At 37.0% G+C, this 26,116-nt stretch overlaps 3 protein-coding genes and 1 long non-coding RNA gene across 8 annotated transcripts; 2 read left to right on the top strand and 2 right to left on the bottom strand.

The window, feature by feature from the left end:
- Window positions 1–381: 381 nt before the first annotated feature.
- Window positions 382–816, bottom strand: LOC138908576 (uncharacterized). The gene has a single exon (XM_070199253.1). It carries the CDS (start codon window positions 814–816, stop codon window positions 382–384), a length of 435 nt encoding a protein of 144 aa, XP_070055354.1.
- A 3,708-nt stretch (window positions 817–4,524) lies between these two features.
- LOC138908575 (uncharacterized) lies at window positions 4,525–11,075 on the bottom strand. The gene is made up of 4 exons (XM_070199252.1): window positions 10,977–11,075; window positions 10,480–10,599; window positions 9,662–9,934; window positions 4,525–4,593 (listed from the first exon to the last, which is right to left on the bottom strand). Exons 1-4 carry the CDS (start codon window positions 11,073–11,075, stop codon window positions 4,525–4,527), a joined length of 561 nt encoding a protein of 186 aa, XP_070055353.1.
- Window positions 11,076–14,999: 3,924 nt separating this feature from the next.
- On the top strand, window positions 15,000–20,208 carry LOC104115246 (uncharacterized). Of its 5 annotated transcripts, none has more exons than XR_690564.3 (6): window positions 15,000–15,089; window positions 16,446–16,487; window positions 17,679–17,757; window positions 18,135–18,243; window positions 19,067–19,157; window positions 19,885–20,208. It is a non-coding gene; the product is annotated as an uncharacterized lncRNA (long non-coding RNA). The 5 variants fall into 5 exon arrangements; XR_690568.4 differs by having other exon boundaries at window positions 16,446–16,510; XR_690565.3 differs by having other exon boundaries at window positions 16,431–16,487.
- A 3,064-nt stretch (window positions 20,209–23,272) lies between these two features.
- On the top strand, window positions 23,273–25,839 carry LOC104115248 (NAC domain-containing protein 100). Its single transcript, XM_009625833.3, has 3 exons — window positions 23,273–23,536; window positions 24,266–24,531; window positions 25,108–25,839. The coding sequence occupies exons 1-3, from the start codon at window positions 23,374–23,376 to the stop codon at window positions 25,546–25,548; spliced, it is 870 nt and encodes a 289-aa protein (XP_009624128.1). The 5' UTR covers window positions 23,273–23,373; the 3' UTR covers window positions 25,549–25,839.
- Window positions 25,840–26,116: the final 277 nt, after the last annotated feature.

The following is a 26,116-nucleotide window of genomic DNA, read 5'->3' as shown; positions in this document are numbered from 1 at the left end:
TGCACCCTGATGGGATGCACGACACTCCCTCTGAATATGGCCTCTCATTCTGCATCCGTAACATATTGGCATGTCCAGGTAGCAGACTCCCGAATGTATCCTCCCACACTTAGGGTATGGGGCCCTCTGTTGCTATTGGAATCTCCCTCCTAATCGGCCCTGATGGTGGGACCTCCTGCTACACTGACCGGGCCTAAAGCAACTCCCATGCTGCTGACCGTGCCCTGATGGCGGGGCACTAGCTGAAGACTGAGCGTAAGACTAGGATGGTCCTGATAATCCTCCCCGAAAAGTTGATCTCCCACCTCCGAATGAATCCCCAAGGTTGCCCGCTAATCGGGCCCTACTACTACTTTCCCGTTCCATCCTGAGCTTTAACTTTCAAGCCTCCATAGCTTGGGAAAATTCCACCATCCTTCCATAGTTCATGTCAGAATTTAGAGCAGTTGTGGCAGCCTCATTTATAACCAAAGGGCTAAGGCCCTGCACAAATCGACGCACTCTTGCCTCCATAGTCAGCATCATATGAACAGCATACTTCGACAGGCGAACGAACTCCATGTGATACTCCCACACATTCCTACTACCCTGTTTAAGGGTCTCAAACTCCACAGCACGGTCTGCCTTAGTCTCAGCAGGCAAGAAATGGTCTATGAAGCCATCCGCGAACTCACTCCATCTCACTGGAGGGTTCCCCTCCTCACGGGAATCCTCCCACATCTCAAACCAGGAATATGCCACCCCTTTCAAACGATAGGAGGCCAACTCTACACCCTCCATCTCAGTAGAACGCACAACTCGGAGAGTCTTATGCATCTCATCAATAAAATCCTGAGGGTCTGCCCCGGGATCAGTACCTGTGAACACTGGAGGATCTAACTGAAGGAACTTGTTTACCCTGGAACCATAAGAATCCTCTTGCGAGCTAAATAAGGTGGGGTACAACATTTGACCTCTGGGCCTGAGAAGCTACTAAGTGAGTCAACATCTGAATAGCTCCCCTAAGATCCCCATCAGAAATACCGGGACCTGGAGCTGGGGCTGGAGGTGGAACAGGTATATTGACGGGAGGGATTGTGGCATCCTCCGCGAGTGTAGGAACTGGGGTAGTCTGTTCTAGAGTAGACGAATCAGGCAGTGTGGAAGTAGGGGTATTATCCTCACCCGCATTATCAAGTAAGGGATCAACAGCCACTCCTGGTGTGGCATTGGCTTCTTGGTCAATTCTCGCTCTCTTCTTAGGTGTTATTTACAGAAAGTTAGAACAATGCACGAGTTAGGGGAAAACAACCTCACATTCCTCTCTATCACACCATATAGAACAACAATGAAGGGTATTATTCCTAAATGTCCAAGTAGACCCTAATTATAGATGTGGTCAACAACACACCGATAGGAAGGGCTCTACTAGACACGGCTCCGAGACATCCTAGGACACTTTAAAACCTTAGGCTCTGATACTAAGTTTGTCATGCCCCAACCTCGGGGAGCGCAACCGGCGCTCAACCGAGTGAACCCGGTCAAGCAAGCCTATTAAACCTTTCCTACCTGACTCATTCATAACCCAAAAAGGGATCGCATCACCATTTGTAAAACCGGGGAGAGATCAGTTATATAAATATATAAACGTTGCTAGTTCATTTTTCTTATATACATTATGCCATAGTTGAGTTTTCAAAATACAACTCGATCCAACGACCACCCCAACACACATATATGACCCACAAAAAAAATGTCTATAGAGCCTCTAAGGATACAAAAGAGCAACATGACAACGCCGACAACAAGGCCCCGGCTATACCTCAAAATGTGAAAACTTATACAAAAGAAGGACTACATGACCCCTGGGAGAAATGGGGCTCACCAAGACTGCTGTGAGGAGAGAAAGAGAGAACCACTATATCCGATCGGCACTATCTGCGATGGAACCACCTACATCTATTCAAAGATGTAGCCCCCCCGGAAAAGGGGACGTTAGTACTGTCGAATAGTACTAGTATATAAGGCAAACACCAATCTTAGTAGAATGAACAGTGAAACAAAGAGAAGGCAGTCATAATAATCAATAATTACTTCATAGAAATACAAAGAAAACACCAAGTAAGGATCACATAGTTTACAATTCAACCTTTCCATCTTTTTATATTAATAATCTATAGTGCCAAAGCCACAACTCACAATGCCACCATGTTTTTACATGGAGTCCGGTCTCGGCCGGACCGGCTAAGCCATCTCAAGTGAGACATATCTATATCCACAATGTAATTCAATAATTCCAATACAAATGCCACCATGTGTATAGCATGGCGTCCGATCTCGGCCCGATCGGCTAAGCCATCTCACTTGAGACATAACCTTTTTCAACTGTCCACTCAATTCACATTTCTTTCCCATCTTCATTACATTGCACAAACAACCTCATTTATTAAGTAGTTCTTGGCACTTGGGCACATTTTAAAATTCAAGTCTTTCCCTTTTTATTTGTTCAAATAATATCATTATTCATGTCGATAAGTACCATCACATAAGGCATTTCACACATAAGGGAAGGAGCTTGGAAAATGATAATTACGTTCTCAAATAGCATGATGACATGGTAACCATCTAAAATAATTAGGGAACATGAATCTTTCAAGCAAACATACTAAGGCAAGAATTCTAGTATAATCAAGTTGGAACTTACACCAATTATTCGGACACCAGGAGTTTGATTCTAAGAAGAAAAGAGTTAGCCATACATACCTCAATTGCGCTTCTTTAGACTCTACAATTATCCGGAACCCTTAGCAACCTCAATCTATTTTTGCAATATACAAATTGAACCCAAAATTAGGAAAACTCTCATGGTTCTAGTTCACTTTTTATTTTTCCCACACTCTTTATCACATGCATGCAAGATGAACAACCCTCGTGCCCATAGACCATCTTATTAATACCCCATTATAGCTATGTTTGAAATTAAGAGCTGGGGTGATGAAGTCTTACCTTTTTGGATGAAGAATTTGGTGTTTTACTTGAATATTTCCAAGCTTTGAGTGATAGTTGAAGATTAATTGATGGGAATTAGGCCCTCCCTCTAGAACTCTCTCTCTCACACACTAGAAATATCATAAATGAGCTTCAAAATAGGCTAAATGGGTGTTTTAATGGAATGGGGGTCGGGTTTTAAATTAAGAAAAATGGTGCCCCGACACAGGTCTGCGGTCGCATATGCGACCGTATAATGGTTAAGCGGTCCGCAAAGTGACCGTAGAAATGGCCCTCAGGGGCCTAAACTTTTGGCCCAGGTATGCGACCAGCATGCGGTCCGCATACTCGTTCTGCGGTCGCATAATGCACCGCAGAACTCCCTCCGCAAAAACCCAAGAGGGATTATGCGACCGATATGCGGTCGCATAATTGATCATAAAACGGACCTCAAGTTGGCCAAACTTACTGATTCACTCTGCGGCCATTATGCAGTTTGCAGAGTGATTATGCGGCCGAATAATGGCCGCAGAAACGCGTTCTTCTGCAAAATATTTTCCTCTCAGTCCATAGGGTTACTGTTCAATCCAAAAGGTCCGAACCGCGGCAAGCTTGAATTTCTACTATAATAATGTAGGAATCTATCTTGGCACCACGAAACCCTGAGTTGTTTTTGGTTAAAATATTTACGAGTCCTTACAGTAACGCTCAATCCTCCGAGCTATCTCTACTACTAGCTGATAATAAGTCCCCATCTCAACCTCTCGTGCCATAGTGGCCTAAATACCTGAGTGAAACCCCGCAACAAACCTCACCTCATAATCGGTCACTGACATCTGACCCTGCTGGAGCTGCTCAAAATGAAACCGCAACTCTTCCCTCTGGGAGGATGGAATATACCTATCCAAGAAAAGGCATGTAAACTGATCCCCAAGTCATGGGAGGAGAACTTGCTGGTCTGCCGAGAAGATGAGACTACCACCACCTATGGGCCATGCCCTCCAACTGGAAAGTAGTGAAATCCACCCCATGGGACTCTAATATACTCATGTTGTGCAGTTTGTCCCTGCACCTATCAATGAAGTCCTGGGGGTCCTCATTTCTCTCACCTCCGAAGACATGAGGGTGAAGTCTGGTCCATCTATCCAATAACTTCTGCAACTCACCGATCGCAGCTGGTCTAGGCTCAGGCACAGCTGCTGCAGCTGGCTGGGATCCGCCCACGGGTAGTGCACCCGGGGTATGATATATGACAGTTGCATGTCCCGGAGCCTGAGAGGTAGGGGTCTGTGATCCCCCTCCCACCTGAGATATGGCTGGGTCCGCTGGAAATAGACCAATCTGGGTCATAGTATCCAAGAACCACAGCATAATGCCCATAACCTCCTGAAAGCGTCGTGCTGACATGAATTCCAATGGGGTTGGCTCTGCTGCAGGCACCTCACCCTGCTCCTCTATAGTGGGATCCTCTACTGGATCCGCTGGTGGTATAGCTGGGGCAGCTCTAGGACATCCTCGTCCTCTACCTCGGGCTGGAGCCCTTCCCCGGCCTCTACCTCAGCCTCTGGCAACAGGGGTAGCAGCTCCTCCCAGGTCTAGAACATTTGCCGTACGCGTTCTCACCATCTGTGAGAGAATAAGAGAAAGACGCTTAGTATAACATCAAATGCATGATAGGAGATGAAGAAAGAGTAGTTTCCTAACACCCTATAGCCTCTCGAAGATAAGTAGGGATGTCTATGCACCGATCCGCAAGACTCTATTAGGCTTGCTCATAACTTGTGAGACCTACGTGAACCTAGTGCTATGATACCATGTTGTCACGACCCAATTTTTCCAATGGGTTGTGATGGTGCCCAACGTTATCGCTAGGCAAGCCGACAGTGAACTAGCTCTGTGATCCTTCCTTTTAAAAATTTGAAATAGTTGATTTTTAGTTTGTGCATAATCGATAAGCAAGCATTTAAATAAAATGAGAAATCAAGATTTTTAAAGCATTTAGATAAATAAGATAACCCAAAAAGAATCATCACGTGTCTACTAGCTTAAATCACCAAAACCTGGTGTCATAAGTGTACGAGCATCTAGTAGAATATATAAAGAGTTCTACGCTACCGTCTGAAATGAAGTAGACAGGAAATACAAGCAAAAGAAAAGATTTTGGCTATTGCGGAACGGCTCGGAAGGCAGCTCACCGTGTAGTCTCGTAGAAGTGATCAAGTGTGCGCGCCGAACTGATATCCAGATGCACCTGCCTCAGGTCCTGCACATTAAGTGTAGAAGTATAGCATGAGTACATAAAACAACATGTACCCAGTAAGTATCCGGTCTAACCTCGAAGAAGTAGTGACGAGGGGTCGACTTTGAAACTTACTACGGCTAATAATGAAATGTCAAAACAATAACTACACATGGATATAGAAATATATATCTGGAAACTCAATAACAGGAATAATAAAAAATCCTTTCGCTAATAGTATGTCCAAAGTTTATTTTCCATCATTTCACAATTTATATCTCAAGTCAACAAAATGATATTGATTATAATTGATTCCAAATATTTATCATGCACAATTTATGTCGAGGTCGTACGGTACGGTCCAACATAAAAATATTTAAACTGTGCACTATCGAGGGTCGAACGACACGAACCATAGATGCATCTATCTACTACCGAGGCGTTCGGCCCGCTCCATGAAAGAGAAAATACTTTATAATAGTCAATTCAAGATTTATTAAGAGGCAATTATTTAAAGGAACCCCAATCCTCAATAACCGTCGAGTGGCCCATTCAAGAATTTAAGTAAGTGAAATTTAACCTTTTATCATTCCTCTATTATGTTCCAACATGATTTAAGCAATTAAATTAATAAGCAGGGAGCAAACATCGTAAATATAGCATGGTATGGGTCTTAGACTACCCCAGACAATAGCATAATCAGTAGCTATGTACGGACTCCCGTCACCTCGTGCCTACGTAGCCCCCACAAAGAAGAGCACATTTATATCAATTCACCTATGGGGTTAATTCTCTCTTACAAGGTTAGAAAAGAGACTTACCTCATCTCAAGGCCTACTTTCCGGTCCAAGATTGTGCTCAAACCCTCAATTTGGTGCCAAACGACTCGAAACTAGTCAAATATTATATAAAATGATCAACACATGTTCAAAGGTTGATATTCTAACTATTAAAGTGACTAACCAATCCCAAATGTAGGATTCCTAAAATTCATCCCCGGGCCCACATGCCCGTATCCCAGAAATGTTTGAAGAAAATTATTACCCATAACCTCATGAACTCCAATATATGATTTTCACTAAATTCCATAACAAATTTCGTGGTTAAATCTCATTTTTGGGGTTTCATACCCTCAGAAATAGGTGCTGGAAATAGTGTTAGATTCTTGAATAATAGACCAAATCAAGTTAACATTACTTACCCTAGTTCAATTTGTGAAATTTGCCTCTGAAAATCGCCCAAACCGAGCTCCCCAACTATGTTTATATCAAAAATGCCAAAAACAAATCCCGTTTATAGAGCCCCTTATGTTTGTAGCACCACATGTGGCATGGGGCGCTGCTTGTGGTGCCATTTCCAGAACTCCAGAAGTACCAGTGCCAGGGATAGCATCCCACTCTACCCTGGACGCTGACGGGAAATATTTTCCGACACGAAAATGGGCATAACTCTCAAATACGATATCCGAATTCGACGATTAAATTTGCTATTTATCCGAAATTTCAATACGGATCTAATGCTTCAATCAAAACTAAATTTGGACCTCATTTGGTTAATGTGATACCACTTAATCTTGAAGAAACGACGTCGGAACATTCTACATTCGATGTCGAAACCTAGCAAATCAAGTCCGATTGACCTCAAATTTTGCACACAATTCATAAATGATATAACAGACCTATTCCAATTTCCAGAATCGGATTCCGACCCCGATATCATAAACTCAAATCTCCGGTCAAACTTCCAAATTAAATTTCTATTTTAGCCATTTCAAGACTAATTTAACTACGGACTTCCAAATAATTTTGCAGACACGCTCCTTAATCCAAAATTACCATACGGAGTTGTTAGAATCATCAAAACTCTATTTCGGGGTCATTTACACATAAGTCAACATCCAATCAACCTTTTTAACTTAAGCTTTAAACTTTGGAACTAAGTGTTCCAATTCATTCATTAAATCCTCACTGGAACCAAACCAATTACCCCGGCAAGTCACATAAAAATTGTAATGCATAAATTGAGCAGTAAATTGGGGAATGGGGCTGAAATACTCAAAACGACCGGCTGGGTCGTTACATTCTCCCCCATTTAATCATACGTTCGTCCTCGAACGTGCCAAGAGTTGTTTCCAAGCCATCACATCACTATTGCATCTTACCACGTACATACCCGGGGGTGATCCCATGCCACCCAATTCTATGTAGGCCTGACAACACAACATAATTGAAGATCATTACTTTAACCTTAGTCCATAAAACTTAGAACCCAATTTCCAACATTTAGAATTTCTTTCAGGACCCGAATCTCACATATACACACTGTATAAGTCTGAACATGCTCTATCAAGCCATAACCATAACCCCATATATAATCACATAACATACTACATAACTCGCATACTCGCAACACCATTTTCGGTCATAGTAACTACACAAAACCAACTCGGTACGAGTATTAAATCCCATATCAAACAAAAACTCGTTCCCAAAATCTTAGTGCACTGCTGATAATGAAAGAAACATGTGCAATCTCATAACCACTTATCAGATCAACTAGTCATGGAGCTCTCTCACCCCAACCAGAACCATAATCACTTTCTTAGACGACTTTCGATATTATCCTCCCGAATATACCGTAATCAAACCTGATAGTACCCATTCTAGGTCCAATGACCTTATATTAGTAAACACAACTATCCCAAAGATATGCCACACCAATATAACTCAAGCCACAACTGTGCAATCCGTGTACCCAAAAATGGAAAAATATCTCAAAGAAGAGCATCGTTTCGCAAGTTCAGCTAGCACCACCACAATCTAATAATTACAACCAACTCCTCAAATTTTGTGAAGAGGATAACTGTAGGCGTATGTGCACAATTCCTCAAATACGCTGCTCAAGTAATTTTTTTTTATCGTAGAGGAAGGAAAGCAATGAATCAGATAAAATATCAAAGAAATAACATTCTCACACACTGCACGGACAACTCACGTGCGACATGGACAACTCATGTGTCAATGATACCAATATGTAGATCTGCACGGACAACTCATGGACACACCAGAGATTGCAGTGAAAAACATTATAGAAACATAGTTGCAGGGTAGGGAATTGCAGTTCACAAAATTGTCATTGCGGCCACAGAATGGGCATTGCGGACCACACAATTTTCCAGTAAGGTCGCAGAACTGGGTTGCGGTATGCACAATTTGCTTTACGGAGGCACTTGAGATGTCACCAAAATGCCAACTCTCTGATGAGAGAGATTTGGTCGCTTTGAGGCTGCACTTTGTTTTCTGCGGTCTACATAATTTTCTTTGCGGGGCCGCAGAACCATGCCTTAGTATAGTGCCCAAATCTTTAACTTGTGCGGTCGTTTTTCACCTAGGGCTTCAAATGTTTGCACAATTTTGACACGGAAACAACATCTAAGCATGAAAATCAACTTAGCCATTCCCCTTAGAGAATTTACGAGTCTACCCACTACATATTTATCCCACATGGTTGTTCAAATAGATTCAATCAGACAAATGGTCCACAATTTCATTAAAAATCTAAAACTTCACAGAAATTAATCAAGATGATGATGCCTACCAGATATGAATTTGTGCAAGAGATGAGTAATCACAGTTGCTAACTTGTGAGCAGCTAATTTAACATGAAATTTCAAATTTGTGTACTTTGTGAGCTTAGAGAGGGAAAAAGGAAACAGTGCCCTAGATTTTGCTATTTATAGTGAACGGGTTCTGGCAAAGTAAGAGGGCTTGAGTGCAGCCGCACAATTCCCATTGCGGTCCGCACTCTGTTATCTGAGGGCCCAGTTGCCCTAGCGTTTTGCGGTCCGCATAATAAGTTGTGCGATCACAGGTTTTGTTGCGGACCACAGAATTCTTATCGCGGACGCAGATCGACCATTTCTCTGACTGACCAACTTCAGAGAGTTGACATTTTCCATCTTCAACTTGTGTGGTTCGCTATGTATTGGTGCGACCGCAGAGAACCTTTTGCTGCAGCAATCAAAATTGTGCGGTCCGCACAATACAATTACGGTCCACAATGTTTTCAACACTTAGCCAATTTTTGCACAAATTTGTAAAGTACACTCATCCCGGCAACACACTTCAAATCCAGTTAGCACAAAAATAACACTTATCTACAAAAGAAGAAAAGAAAAGAAAAAGAAACATGGGTTGCCTCCCAAGAAGTTCCCAATTTAACGTCGCGGTACGACGCAGATTACCATCATTTGAAATGAATCACTGCCACAATGTTGACATCATAAACCTTTCCCAAATAGTGTTTCACCCGGTGACCATTGACTTGGAATACTTTTTTTTTTCTTCAAGTCCAATGCACCAAAAGGTGTCACACCCACAATTTTAAAGGGACCACTCTATTTAGATTTCAGCTTTCCGGGAAACATCCTCAACCATGAGTTGAATAAAAAAATACAAGATCGCCCAGCTTGAACTCCTTGTTCCGAATGTATTTGTCATGAAGGTACTTCATATTCTCTTTGTACAAGGACGAACTTGCATAGGCATGGTACCGGAACTCATCCAATTCACTCAAATGTGCAACCCTCATGTTAGCGGTTGCATCCCAATCAAGACTCAACTTCTTTAGAGTCCACATGGCTTTGTGCTCAAGTTCCATCGGAAGATGACAAGCTTTGCTGAATACCAAGTGGTATGGAGACATTCCGATAGGAGTTTTGAAAGCATTCTGATAAGCCCATAATGCATCATCAAGCTTTTTTAACCAATCTGTCTAATTAGCATTCACTATTTTGGACAAGATACTCTTTATCTCATGTTTGGAGACTTCCACTTGACCGCTAGCTTGTGGATGATAGGGAGTTGTAACTTTATGCGTGACACCATACTTGCTAAGAAAAGTGTCAAAAGCCTTGTGGCAAAAATGCGACCCCCATTGCTTATGATAGCCCGCGGAGTACCAAACCTTGTGAAAATATTCTTCTTTAAGAACGCCACCATACTTCTTGCTTCATTGTTGGGTAGAGCCATGGACTCAACCCATTTAGACACATAATCAACTGCGACCAAGATGTAGGTGTTTCCACAAGAACTCACAAAAGGACCCATGAAGTCAATACCCCACATATCAAAGATATCAATCTCCAAAATGGTAGTGAGAGGCATTTCATTCTTCTTCGAGATTCCACCATCATGTTGACATTCATCACATATTTTCACCACATTACTTGCATCTTTGTTAAGAGTGGGCCAATAGAAACCGCAACTCAGCACCTTGGCCGCCGTTCTTGCTTCGCTATGGTGACCACCATAAGGCGAAGAATGGCAAGCCTCGAGAATATCACTTTTCTCTTCTTTCGGTACACATCTTCTAATTACCCCATCCGTGAAAATCTGGAAAAGGTATAGCTGATCCCAATAATAATCTTGACAATCCCGTTTGAGCTTCTTTCTTTGATTTGAAGAGAAATCATCCAGGATGATTCCACAAAAAGGAAGTTTGCTAGATCCGCGAACCATGGCATCTCCTTCATTAAGATAGCCAAGAGTTGCTCATCGGGGAAAGAGTCATTGATTTCAAGGCCATTATGTGGCCTCCCCTCCTCATCCAAACAAGACAAGTGGTCCGCAACTTGATTTTCACTCCCTTTTCGATCTTGGATGTCAATATCAAACTCTTTCAATAATAGCACCCATCTCATCAACCGATATTTTGAATCTTTCTTGCTCATAAGATAGCGAAGTGCCACATGATCCGTATGAACAATAACCTTGGCACCCATCAAGTACGAGCGGAACTTCTCCATTGCAAACATAATGGCAAGGAGCTCTTTCTCTGTAATGGTGTAGTTGACTTGGGCACCATTCATGGTCTTACTAGAATACTAGACCGGCTGAAAAATCTTATTGATGCGTTTCCCCAAAACAACCCTAACCGCTACGTCACTAGCATCGCACATGAGCTCAAAAGGGATACTCCAATTAGAAGCGGTGATAATGGGAGTGGTTGTCAACTTGAACTTTAGAAATTCAAAGGCTCTCATGCAATCATCATTGAAGTGAAACTTCGTATCTTTCTCTAAGAGCTTGCACAACGGGTTCACCACTTTAGAAAAGTCCTTGATGAAGCACCGCTACAACCTCGCGTGACCTAAGAAACTCCGAATGCCTTTCACTAAAGTCGGAGTTGGAAGTTTAGAAATCACCTCAATCTTTGCCTTGTCGACTTCTATGCCATTCTTTGAGATCTTGTGGCCAAGGACAATGCCTTCCTCGACCATGAAATGGCACTTCTCCCAATTTAGCACCAAGTTTGTTTCTTCACACCTTGCCAATACTCTATCCAAATTTGCCAAGCAATCATCAAAGGAATCCCCAACCATCGAGAAGTCATCCATGAAAACTTCAAGGTAGTCCTCTACTATGTCTATGAAGATCACCATCATACACATTTGAAAAGTCGTCGGTGCATTAGATAGACCAAATGGCATCCGCTTGAAGGCGAAAGTACCATAGGGATATGTAAAAGTTGTTTCTTCTTGATCCTTCGAAGCAATGGGGATTTGGTTGTAGCCCAAATATACATCCAGAAAGCAATAGAAAGCACGACCAGCCAACTTATCAAGCATTTGGTCAAGGAAGGGAAGTGGAAAGTGATCCTTTCTTGTGACTTTGTTTAGCTTGCGATAATCCATACACACTCTCCACCCGGTTACCGTTCTTGTGGGAATCAACTCATTCTTGTCATTTGTGACCACCGTCATGCCCCCCTTCTTTGGGAAACATTGCAACGGAGAAGTCCATGAACTATCGGAGTGCTCCTGTTGATTCATAGTTTATTGGTTGATCCAGTTCCCATTCTGGTGTAGCTCTTTATTTCATATTTCCCCCAGCATGTTTCCCCCTCCCGATAATTCTTGTCTAGCTCTTCATTACTGTTACTCGTATATACACTGTTAAATTGTACAGGTTGATTTGTAGGTGCCTTGCCTTAGACTCGTCACTACTTCATCGAGAGTTGTACTCATACTGTACTCTGCACCTCGTGTGCAGATCCAGGTACTCCCGGATACGACGACTGCTAGAATTTGGAGTTATTTCTGTTGGAGAGTATCAAGGTAGCTGCTTGACGACCGCAGACTTGATTCCCTTCCTGTTTAGTTATCGTACTGTTCTATACTTCAGACAGTGATGTTTATCAGTCAGACTTTGTATTCATTTAGATGCTTATGTACTCAGTGACACCGGGTTTTGGGAGTGTTATATTTGAAATTGTGAGATTTCTTCCACTGAATTTAATTATTTTGTTTTCAAATTTAAAAGATATGGTATTTTATTGAGATTTTCGGCTTGCCTAGTATTGAGATAGGCACCATCACGACAGGTGAGATTTTGGGTCGTGACAAGTTAGTATCAGAGCTTTAGGTGACATAGGTCTCACAAGTCATGAGAAGGTTTAGTAGAGTCTTGCGGATCGGTACGAAGACGTCTGTACTTATTTTCGAGAGGTTGCCGAACCCTTAGGAAAATTTTACTTTCTTGTATTCTATCGTGCGGAATTGATTCATCTTGAAACATAACTCTTTGAATTCCTTCCACGTATTCTTATGCGCATATGAGCACTCGGTATCAGTTGTGCATCGCCGGCGAGTCTTAACTCAATCCGCGTATCGTCTGAATGGCATCTGGGGTCCCCGAGGCCCCGTCCAAATATACCAACAAGTCATTAAACATAATATAGACTTGCTCGAACTCTCAAAATGCGTAAAACAACAACAAAATCAAGAATCACACCCCAAATCAAATCGAATCAAAATATGAACTTCAAGTTTTTCAATTTACTCCCAATGCGCCGAAACATACTTAAACTACTCGGAATGACACCAAATTTTGCGTGCAAGTCTTAAATTACCATATGGAACTATTTCCTATCTCGGAATACTATTTGGACCTCGATAACACCAAAACCTACTACAAACCAAATTTAAAGAACTTCAAAACCTTCAAAGAACCAGCTTCAACTATTAGGCACCAAAATGCTCGCGGGTCATTCAAAATCTGATCCGAACATACTCCCAACTCCAAAATCATCATACGAACCTATTGGAACCGTCAAATCGAGGTCGTTTACTCAAAACGTTGATCGAAGTCAAACTTAGCCTTTATAGCCAACCTTAAGGAACCAAGTGTTCCAATTGCAACCCGAACCCTTCCAAATCCCAAACTAACCATCTTCGCAAGTCATAAAACAGTAAAAGTACATACATGGAGTCTTATTTAGGGAAACGGAATTCTAGAACGTAAAACGACCGGTCGGGTCGTTACAGAAAGAAATATTAGTTTTAATTAGCCCAAAAACTATGAAAAAACTATATTTTTATATAACCATATAATGTACTCCTTGTGTTTCAAAAACAATTGGCACCTTTCAATATTTCCTTAATAGGAAGCATTTATAGCCATACAAATGCTATAACAGGTTTCATACTACAAGTTTTAAAAGTTTTACAGCCACACAAACACAATGGCTTATATAAGACCATATGTTTCAAAAGTTTTCCCTTTTTAATTAAAGGTTGTGCCAAGTCAAACCAAGACAATATCTTTGACATAGAGGGAGTATAGAAATATAAATACAATGTATATAATTATATAATCTATATAGTTATAGTATTATATTTATCCTCCTAAGTAAGTGGTATAATTATCCTCCTAGATAAGTAGTACGATCATTCTTTTATAGTGATGGCTTCTCCAATACCTGACTATAAACTGGAAAAGAATGGGCTACATAATCATTGAGTCTTTCACAAATTACTCAATCTTAAATTCATGTGTTTGATATAAAATTCATGATTATCCTAAAATGTTGTTTATACTCTTTAGAGACTAATCACATATGGTCATTTGTGTTTATCCACGTGTCTAAAATTTCTCACCAAAAGGCTTAGCAATTCTTTATAACTATGCCCGTCTATCAATTCAATTTTTCATATTATTATTGTATCCTAGTTCATCCTATTTTTACTCACAAACAATTGAAAGACAATAATTGTTTTTTGGAATAATTATATTGTACTAATCTGAAATATAATGTTTGTATTGCATAATATTTTTTTTCCTTTGTCAAAAGTACCAAAAATGGTGAAAAAATGCCTTTTTAATTAGTACCGATCATAAATATCGTAACTAACTAAATGTCAAATTATAAAGTCATAAATTTAAACTATATAGGATCCTTCAATATTAAATTATTAATAACAATAAGTAAGTTAAATATAATTTAATATGGTTAAGTCCAAAATACTTTTCGTATAAATTGTACTAAAATTGTTTACCTCTGTTATACTTATTCTGTAAAAACTTGTTAGAAAAATTCAACTAATTTTTACAATTTAGTTCTGCACACAAAAATTCAAATAAATTACATGTCATATTTTGCTAAAGAATGCACACACCAAAAATGTTTGGGTAGAGTTAAAATTTTAATTAATTTTTAAAAAGTTTGCCACACATAAATTCAAACAAATTGCATGTTAGGAACTACTAAAATTATACACACAAACGATTGAGTGATAGGGTGAAGGTGGGAACACGTAAGAACATAAGGGGGTACAAAGTTAGGCAAGGAAGCTACTGTAGGAGAAATGGGTAATTTGGTCAAGGCACATAAAATTTTACTTGACAGCTATGGTAATGCCCTTTCTTAGCCAACAACGTTGCTAATTTTTTATGAAACTACATAAATACCCTGAGAATAAAGGAGGCATGTTTACCATCAGCTACCTGCTTATTCCCACTTATAGTATAGGAAATAGATCTTCATTAGTTTATGCTACCTTTTCACTTCTCCTCATCTTCTCAATTGGGTCTAGCTAACTTTGGTATGTTTTTCTTTTAATTTTTGCCCAAATCTTCTTCCGTTCTCTTTAGATTTTTTAATTTTATGGCTGAAATTCTGCCTAACCCTCTTCAATTTTCTCCGGCCTTCATTTTCTTCCAAAGTTTGTAATTTGTTTAATCTGTCATCAGCTAAAAAAGGTTTTGATTTTTGCACAATTCAGACACTAGATATTTTCGTTTTTATGCATGTTAATGTGTCAAGAGAGAAACTTTAATGGATTTTCTTTTCATAATTTTGAGTATAATTCTTCTTTTGCTACTTGATATCATCTTACATGCTCAATAATTCGAAATTAAATTATTAGATTAATTACCCAACCCAAATAGGTAAAATTCCTAAAATTTACCCCGGACCCACGTGCCTGGATTCCGAAACTTTTCGGAGAAAATTGTCACCCATAACCTTAAGAACTCAAATATACAATTTGCATCTCATTCCATAACTATTTTCGTGGTTAAAATCTCATTTTTATCAAAACCTAGGTTTTTCATCTAAACCCTTGATTTTCAAAATTTACATGACATAATCTACCCTCGCCCGAACATACCAACGAGTTTGAAATTATAAAACGGACTCGCTCAAACTTTCGAAATGCGTAAAATAACATCAGAACTAAGAATCATACCTCAAACCAAATTGATTCAACTTAGAAATATTAAATTCTTCAAACTTACTCTGAACGTGCCGAAACATACGTAAACTACTCGGAATGACACCAAATTTTGCGTGCAAGTCTTAAATCACCATACGAAACTACTCCCAGGCTCAGAATTCTAAACGAACCTCGATTACTCCAAAACCTACTCCAAACCAAATTTAAAAGAACCTTAAAACCTTCAAATAACTAACTTTCACTATTAAGCGTTGAAACGCTCCCGGGTTGTCCAAAACCCGATTCAAATATACGCCCAAGTCCAAAATCATCATACAAACCTATTGGAACCGTCAAATCCCAATTCCGAGGTCGTTTTCTCAAAATGTTGACCGAAATCAAACTTAGCCTTTTTAAATCCAACTAAGGAACCAAGTGTTCCGATTTCAACCCGAATCCTTTCAAATCCCGAACTAACCATCCCCGCAAGTCATAAAATAGTAAAATTACATACGTGGATTCTTATTTAGGAGAACGGGGTTCTAGAAGGTAAAACGACCGGTTGGGTCGTTACATTTATGGAAGTACTAGCACTTAAAGTTGGATGTGCATTTGGACAAACTAGCCCTTCTTTGTAGAAGTACAGCAAATTGTATCATTGCCATGTCTGGATGTTGTTCTTTTCTCTTGCATTTTCTTTGTTTATTGCTAATATAAAGGATTTGTTAGTTTTATTCATTTCAGGTCTTCTTAATCATAATCAGACGTACTATCAATTCATTTCAGGTCTTCTCTCAAAGTTTGATTATGTAATTATACAGTATATTGTGTGTTCACATAAGTTGTTTTGTTTGTGATACATGCCAATGAAATTCATTTTTCATTTTACGTATTGTATATCCATATTAATCTATGTTAAACGTCTAGTTAAAATATGAGTTTAGTATCTTTTTCAAGCCTTGATCTTTAGAAAAATATTCAGGGCTTGAAGCAGCTAATACAACTTTTTTTACTCTATGTTGTTGCGAAAAAGTGGTCACTTAATTGAATTTATTTTTATAATGTACAAGTTCAGTTATATGTATTGAATGATGCTAACTTATCTGGCAGTACTTCTTTCTGCGTACTTATTCTATTTTTAAGATCTTTTGTTTCTACCCAATTCTATTACCTTAAAGGATCAGTACTAAAGGGTACATGATCTATTCCGAATCCTTTAAAAATCAGCCCCTCTCTATGCTAATTTAGACCTAACTGAATCTAGAAACTTTTGGGTTCTTTTGATGTGGTGATTGCTTATACAGCTCCATCTAAAGTATAACAGAAATTCTCCACAAGTTGAAATTTCAGAAGTTGTTATAAAGATGAAAATATTTATAGAAATTCAACGTAAGTCAAACCTAGAACTCTATAGGCAATTAGTAAATGTTATGCCCATAAACAGAATACCCCAAATCAGAAGTTGCAGCATGTTAGCCTAATGAAAGTTAGCACAAGGTGATAGCACTCTGAAAACCCACCAAAACCTAAAAGCATTGTCTTAAAATTTTGAGATAGACCCATCCTATGCTAAAATAGATGAATACTTGGACAGAAATTCCCTCTATATGCTTTGATAAACAATCTTGTTGGATTAGAGCTTTCTTTCTAAAATCGAGAAAATAAGGTCACATCAAACTGATTTGTTTCCTGTTTACTAAAGTATATAATACTCCTTATTGAGCACTGCAATTGTTTTGGAGGAGAGGGAAGAGTTAGAGTTTTAAAATTCTCTTTTTGGTTTGCGTACGTAAATTTTATTTCAGGGATCATGTAATATTTTATTTTTGACAGTTCTAGCTGTATCAGTAATATCCTTGTGTGTTGTTAAGTCTGTTTGGCAGCTATTTTAGCTGAATAGAAGTTTTTTCGATGTTAAATGTGTAAAAGGATAAAGATGGTCTAAGTTAGCATCTATGGTTTTGTCTTAAATAAAAGGTGGACAAGAACAACAAAGGTAACTGTGCAGCCAGGGACTAGGATTCAGCAGCTCGTGGATGACAGATCAAAAAGTCAGGTATTATGATGATATCTGCATTTGAAACAAGTATAGGAGTTTCACTATTTTATGATTCACGCCACCATAATACCCAGCTTGAATATCTCGACTGGATCTTTAATTTATCTACATTGTTTAAAATGCGCTATAGATTATAGAAGTAACTATATTGAAGTTACTCATTTTTAATAGAGTATTTTTGCTATAACTGCAAAACAAATATTTACTTTATGATCATATACTTGGTTATAAAAGCAGCAAATAGGTGTTGGCACTCTCTTTTTATTGTTTCCCATGTCTTCTTGTCGCCCCTTGCCCCAAACTTTAGTCTTAGCATCCTTTGGATCTTCAATTACTTACATTGCGTTAAGGTTAATTTTTCTTGAATGTAACAGTGGTTGACTTGAAGAGAATAAGGTGCAAGCTAGAGAGAGTTTTTCTGATTTGATTTTTGGGCCAGAATGTCAAATGCTTAATCGACACATCAACACTTTATACTAAATGGTGAGCGATAACTCTTCATAAAGTGATTTACAGTTGAAGTAAACGAACTTTGTATTACTATTTTTATTAATTATTTAATTATTGAAATTTTATTAATCAATTTAATCATTGAGTCATGCATTAATTTTGTGAGCATTAATTATAGGTAAAAATATATCGATGTATAATCTTTGAATGAATAATTTCAGAGAACACTGAAATTTTACTTTCAGGTTCCCATTATCCGCTATGAAGCTGCTTGATAAGTTTTTTTTTTGTCCACGGTCCCTCCCATCTTTCTTTCTTTTCTGTCCTGGAAGAAACTATGCCAAACTGATATTGTTATTTTTACTGGATCCTACACACTAATCCATATGATCATTTGGGCATCCTATTTACTAGATATATCTGCTCTCGGTTTCTTTTAGGTATGCTCCAAAACATGCAACTTCTTAACTGATTAAAGAAAACATATATAACTTATTAAGATGTCGTATTCTATGCTGTTGTTGTCCAAACTAAGGCTGCAAGAGTGGATACTTGAATCTATTTTATATAAATGTAATATATATTAATTTATCTTTTATCTTTCACTGTATTTTTCTAATTTTTATTTAACCGGCAAAAGACGCTAGCTTTTGACATACTTTGAATTTGACATTTCATTTTCATTTCTTAACTTTTACAAATTCCGACTTACATGGCAATATACTGCATAACACGTTACTTTTTTCTTCTCTACTTTACCAAATTCTATATTGGTGGTTTGCTGCAAGTTCTCCACTCTGGTTACATTATGTGACAAGAATTGAGTTGGGCTAATGCGAAGAAAGAATTTCTACAGATGCCAATAGTATTGTCATAGCCTGCAAAAATGGAGACTAATTGCAGCATTATAGTTGGACTCTTCCACTAAGACAGTTTCCAGGGAAAAGGTAAAAGGTCTATATTTTAGATATAATATTCGCGTTTTGCTTTTGTGTGAGAAAGTTTAGGAATTTTTGGAGATCATAGCTATCCAGCAGGTGATTTTTATGTTAATTTTAATTGGTATGATATATTTATGTTGTCCTTGATTCAATGTATAATAATGTGAGTACCAAGAACTCAGTATGGGTCTGTGTTTAAAAATATGGTAACTGCATTATATAGAGTGCAGTAATCAAATAGCTCTTATAGGTAATCCATTTCTGCTTTGATTGTTATAATAAGAGATTGTGTGTGTGTTCCTAGCATTCTACTTTGGATTGTGTGTGGATATGAATCTTAGGCTACAGTATGGTCTGTAATTTATTTGCTACTTCTAAGAAGTTTAGCGGAGAAAATAGAGGATAAAGAAAAGTTACAGGTATCATTGATGATAGAAATAATGCCTAATTAGCAACATTGGAATACTTGTACTTCTTGAAAGCATATAGGTGCGCAAATGATACTTACATCTGCAATGAGATGTGACAAAAAATTGAAATGAAATTTATTAGCTTCAAGAAATAAAATTTTATGCAACAGATGAAGATGGACCACATAATACTTGAAGAATGGCTGAATATATAAATTAAACAAGCATATAAATGCTTAAAGTTTTCAAGCATGCTTAGCCAAGGAAAATTTATTATTTAAGAAATATTAACAATTTCTATGCTCTTTTTAAATGTTTTGCAGGGAAATCGACAGAGGGCGAGGCTAACTGATGCCAATTCTGGAGCATGTCTTGAGTGCTAGAATAGAGTCGTTGATGCATATGGTTTTGTGTTATATATGCAAGTTAAATTGGACTTAACAGGGTGTACTACTTTGGGTGCTTCTCCTCTCTTTACCAATGCACCTTTCCTTAAGGAAATCTCATGTTTTTTACATTCCTATGTTACTTTTATGCGTTCTTGTATTACTTTATCATATCTGAATTTATATGGATTTTTCATTTTTTTATTAAGTAAAAATAAAATGTATCAATAAATGTATCAATAATACATGAATTTACATGGATTGTTCTACGTAAATTGGATTATTAATAAATTTAGGAGATCTCTGATGGGACGAGAAAGATGTCTATAGCAGGCTATCCCAATTTAATTTTGTTCTGTTGAGCATATTTTTGTTTAGCAAAGAAACTCATGTGTATAGCTAGAAGCCTTTGTTTCTGATTCTTGTATTCACCTGTGGAAAGTTGGGAACTGGTACAAATTAAATTAATTGCTCTTGTTGACATTGCATATATTCGAATCTGCTAGTCTTATGTGTATAAAGTCTAATGTTAATTTAATTAATTAAGGATCGATTATTATGTTTTCAACGCTCCTGCTAACTTGGTTAGCGTCACGAAAGGTTCAGAGTAGGGGTGTACATGGACCGCATTAGTTCGATTTTTATCAAAATCAAACCAAACCAATTATATCGGTTTGGTTTGGTTAAAATTGTCGGGTTTTTCGGATTTTTTTGTTATTTAAATATTATTTCAATCTTACTTTGTTAAATATTTGATAAGTAAATATATATTTAGTAAAAATATAAAAAAAATTGACAAACATATTATCGATTAAAATATTCTTATGGGAGAATTCTATTAGTAACACATAATAGTTATTCTTTTAGTCGTCTGACAATAATTTTTCATTGATGTACACTGTCAGGTTAACCGAATCTAGTAATTAAATATAAAAATCAATATGATACCTAAATATTAATAATCATTTCACATTCGAAAAAGATATAAGAATTTAATAGATCTTAACATATGATATGAATATGGAAGAACAAAGAGATAAACGTATTTCAGTAACACTTGATAAGAAAGTGATTATGCAACCCATTATTTAAGGTCAATAAATATGGAGCACTTCATATTCTATTAAAATTTATAACTCGCAAGAGAATTCCAAATATTTCAAGATATTTTTTAAAAAAAATTCTATATAAAATCTTAAATGTATATATAAAAATTATATATTTATATGTCGGGTTGGTTCGTATTTTTTTACTCTATACCAAACCAAATTAAACAAAATCAAGTCGGGTTTTTTAATCGGTTTGATTTTATTTTCGGTTTGGTGCGATTTTTCGGTTCGGTTTGTACACCGCTAATTCAGATCAAATCAAACCATTACTCACCCACCCCACCCCAGTGGATGGTCAATTTGCATTGTCGGCTAGCTCTCCTATAATTCCTACCTTGATGTACACTTCTTTTGTGCACGTGAGGTGGTAATAACTCGGCTTGGCCTTTCTAGAAACCATAAAGAGTAGAAATTTGAAGTATAAAAGAGATCTTTGTTAGTATTGACAAAATGGGAAGCAGATGCAATGACCAAATGAGAAGAGGAAAAAGATGCACTCTCTATGTATATTATAATGGAAAGAATTGAAGTCAAGAGTGGAAATTAGTACAGGAGATCAGTTGCTCGGAAATACAGGAGAGTAGGCATTCCTAATTGGTGAAAAATTTAACCACTCTTCCCATTAATATTTTTTCACACCAATTATATATGTTTTTACCCACATAATCAGTTTTAAATTGGCGCGGTAAACAATTCTCATAATATAAGAAGTGACTACTGCTACTATCTAGTAGGAGTATACAATAAACGGATCCGACGCCACTGATATTAGCTTTATGTACTCCAAAAAAAAAAAAATCATACGTCCGGATTAATAAAATTTCTACTAATATTAATATATCTAGCTAGCTTGTTCTTCTTCTGTTGAGGAAGGGAAAAGACAAACAAGTGTCAACAGAATATTGAGGATGAAGAAAGGAAGATTTGGGTACAGTGAGAATAATGTTAGGATCGGGAACCCGGGTAGTGCAGAATTTAGCCAAACAACGTTATAATGATAATAACAAAGACAATGGAAGTTGATAATAACGGCAATTAAAGAATATAAAGAAGACACAAATTTAACGTGGTTCGGTCAAGATGACCTACGTCCACAAGCGGAGAGAAGCAATTTCACTATACCAACAAGAGTACAAAATTAGAGTAAATACTCTAATTAATCAAATACTCCAAGAGAATAACCTCACAAGATCACTCCAAAGAAAGGGTTCACACAAGTGTTTCCCAACACTCACTCTCTTACAAAATACTCTATAATGAAATAAAGGAGGAGAAAGAAAGACAAGAGTGAAAAGCTCTTGAATTGGTGTGTTTGCAAATGAGGAGAAACTCCTCTATTTATAGCAAGAAATCCTTGGCCTAATAATGGATATTATACCATGACAAATATTATGATCCACAAATTTGTTATAATGAATATTATATCATGACAAATGTCATGAAAATTTGGCATAATTTAGACCTACTTTTTGGGTTGGTAGAAATGGGTGAAGTTAGTTGGACAAGCAAATTGATGAGGTAGAATATCTGCTCTCCCGTGTAATCCTGTTGCAGCCTTGACTTCAATTTTTATTTTTCCTACCGTTTAAATTATTTGCTACTCACACCTACTCAACTGTACTTGCAAATATTGGAAAACATGGATATATAGCTAAAAATACCATAATGGTTAGTGGCAGAGCTAGGGATATTGCAAAGGGTGTTTAAATTTAATATGTATTTATAAAAGTAAATTTTGACCTATATCCATAGTGTAGATTTCGATATACTTAGTATAATTTTTTTATCAAAGGTGTTCAACTAAATACCATTCACTTTTTGTAGCTACGCCACTGATTATATAGTCGTATTGTAATTTACCATTATTTAATGGAATATTACAAGCATAAAAGCTATTATTTCCTTATGTAATAAGTACTTACGAGTTTACCTTCTATAAGAATTTTTATAGTGTAGTTTTATAACAAGTCAAATTATACACGATAAGAGTGTAAAAAATTATTACATATAAATTAAACCTAAACATAAATCTAGTGGCAGTTTATAGAGAATAATTAAAGAAGTGAGCAGTATGTTTAATGTCATGCAATTGCATTATAATAATCAACTTACGTCCCCGTCATGATAAATCTATAATCTCCAGCTAGCCAGTCACTATCTTTGTCAATATGGTAGCTGTAATCACGAGGATTAACAAAGACCAAAAATGGCTGCTTCTTCCTCAAGTATTAACTTAACCCCATTAAATAGGCAGCTTCTTTGCATCTGTACGTACTTTCCTCTAAATTGCCTCACAAATTAAAGCTAATTAGCATTAATGGAGGAAATTAATAATAAACTTCCTTCAGGGTTTAGATTCCATCCCACTGATGAAGAACTCATCACTTATTATCTCAGGAATAAGGTTTCTGATTTCAGTTTCACTGCTGCAGCTTTTGCTGATGTTGATCTCAATAAGTGTGAGCCTTGGGACCTCCCAGGTTCGTAGCTTATTATATTTTGGTTCATGATTCTCTCTTCTGCATGTTTCTATCTTCATGTTTTTTAATTCCCCCTTTTATTAGTACGTACGTATATTTTAATTTCCTGTTCCGATTTTGTTCCAAAAGAGCTGTGACAAAATAAATCAATGGAAACTGATCGAGTTGTATCTTTTAATTAATTTTTTTCATCAGAAAACATGTTTTTGAACTTGGTTATTAATTCCCACAGACCAGTATCGAACATCCAAATCTTAAGTTTTACCTAATATTTTTTCTAACGCAATATATATAGCATCATCACATCTAATGCATTATAATTTGCATAGCATACTAAAGTGGTATTTAAAGTCCAATAACATTTGACAAATTAATCCCACGAACGGTTAATAGTACAAAGTTTAATTATTTGTTATATATAGCAGCTATATAGAGATTTAAATCTTTCTTTTTCCACTTGACATTTAAATCTTACTTTGAAGGAAAGGATTTTTGTTACCCTAAAGGCAAAGATAGAATATTACATCGATATCGCTGCTTATTAACCTAACAAAGAGAAAATGACTTTCCTCTACATTGCTTTCTTGTTTGTTACCATATTTTACATTAGCAAAAATTTGCGTTTGTAGGAGAAAATATGAACTAATCGATCTCTTAAGTTTCTCACTATACAAATCAAGACAACGAAATATATATATATACTCATTTTTTTGGCTGTTTTTGGTGCAGCGAAAGCCTCAATGGGAGAAAAAGAATGGTACTTTTTTAGCCTTAAAGATCGGAAGTATCCAACGGGCCTTCGTACTAACCGAGCAACAGAAGCAGGCTATTGGAAAACAACAGGCAAGGACAAGGAGATTTTTCATGGCGGAGTGCTAATTGGTATGAAGAAAACACTGGTTTTCTATAGAGGAAGAGCTCCTAAGGGCGAAAAAACCAACTGGATTATGCATGAATATAGACTAGAAACCGAGCTTGGCTTCAAACCTTCAAAGGTAATTTATTATGTTTAGAAAACAATGCTAAGATATTACTCATGTATCTTAGTATGTAAAGGAGACTTTGAATCTTGTGAGTTGTGATTTTAAACTAAAAAGGGTGTATAATTAACAAACAAAAAATACCTTTTTGAATTTTGTCATGTTAAACATGGCATATCGTTCTCGTAATCGAAATTAAAAACTTACTAGTACCAAATAGAGAAAGCTAGAGACATTTTTTTAGACAAATTAAAAAGAAAACCAAGACATATAAACTGAAACGGAGGAGTACTGGGTTTAACTTCAATACAGTGACAGTTTGGAAATAATATTTCGTCTTACAATTAACTGTACAAAAATTAGGCTTTGTAAACTGAAAAATAAGACATGCTATTAAAGTGCACTAATAATATAAATATTCTTCACGATATTGTACTTGAGTCTCTTTATGAGAAAAAAAAATGATCAGCTATATACAACATATATAGAGGTGATGATCACTGTCGTTTTCTTGAATTGAACCAGCATCATTAATATATTGTGCAGCCATTAATTAATTCCTTATACAACTTTTTTTTATCTTTCTTTCAGGAGGAATGGGTAGTTTGTAGGGTGTTTCAGAAGAGCCCAACAGTAAAGAAACCAAATCCAACATCATCACAATCCCAAGAGTCTCCTAATTGTGACACTAATTACACAATAGCAAATGAGATAATTGGGGATTTTGAGTTATCAAATTTGAGTAGCATTGCTACTCCATCAAGTGGGATTAGCAACATTTCTTTACAGAATTACAACAATGAGAACATGAACATGAACTTGGCTTCAGCAGCAACAAGATCAGAAGCAGCAAGCAACAATATTGTTCCATTACTGCCTAATTGGTCTTCTAGCTTGCTAAGTTCTAATTATCTATCATCATCAGTGAATTCTTTGCTTTTCAGCTCATTACAATCAAGGGTTAATTATCACACAAAAGAAGCTGCAACAAATATTGGCGATTACTTTGTAAATGACTTTACTTTAGACTGATCAATCCAGCAGCAACAGGATCAGCAACCATACAAATTGGATCATTCCAATATAAGTAACTACAACCTAATAAAAAGGAGGAATTGGAACCAACACTAAGAATCCTTTACTATTACTTTTCCTTTACTATTACTTGTTCAAATTTGATGTTTTTTCTAGCTAGGTTTTACTAACCTGCATGATCATATACAGGGCAACTAAATCAAGATATGGTAAATTAATGTTAGATTAGTGTAGTCTGCTGTGATTAACAAAAAAATTCTCTCGTCATTGTTTTACTTGCCCTATTCACATTCAGGTGTCCACATTTTATTTTACTAGCACTAATCATTCTATTAATCTTCTAGCTGATTTCATAAAAGCGCCAAGAGAACACTTCTCAATACATACATATATATATATACATATACATACATATACATACATATATATATATATATATATATATATATATATATATATATATACGGTCAAAATCGGTTTTGCCATTCGTATAATTAGTCAAGATTGGAACATGATGGACCAAAGGTCGTCTTCATAATATCGAGATAAGATCCGAAGCCAGGTT

This window comes from Nicotiana tomentosiformis, chromosome 3, assembly GCF_000390325.3.
Source record: "Nicotiana tomentosiformis chromosome 3, ASM39032v3, whole genome shotgun sequence".
In the NCBI taxonomy this organism is placed as follows: Eukaryota; Viridiplantae; Streptophyta; class Magnoliopsida; order Solanales; family Solanaceae; genus Nicotiana; species Nicotiana tomentosiformis.
Note: the sequence above shows the minus strand (reverse complement) of the source record. Positions and strands in the feature narration are given on the sequence as shown.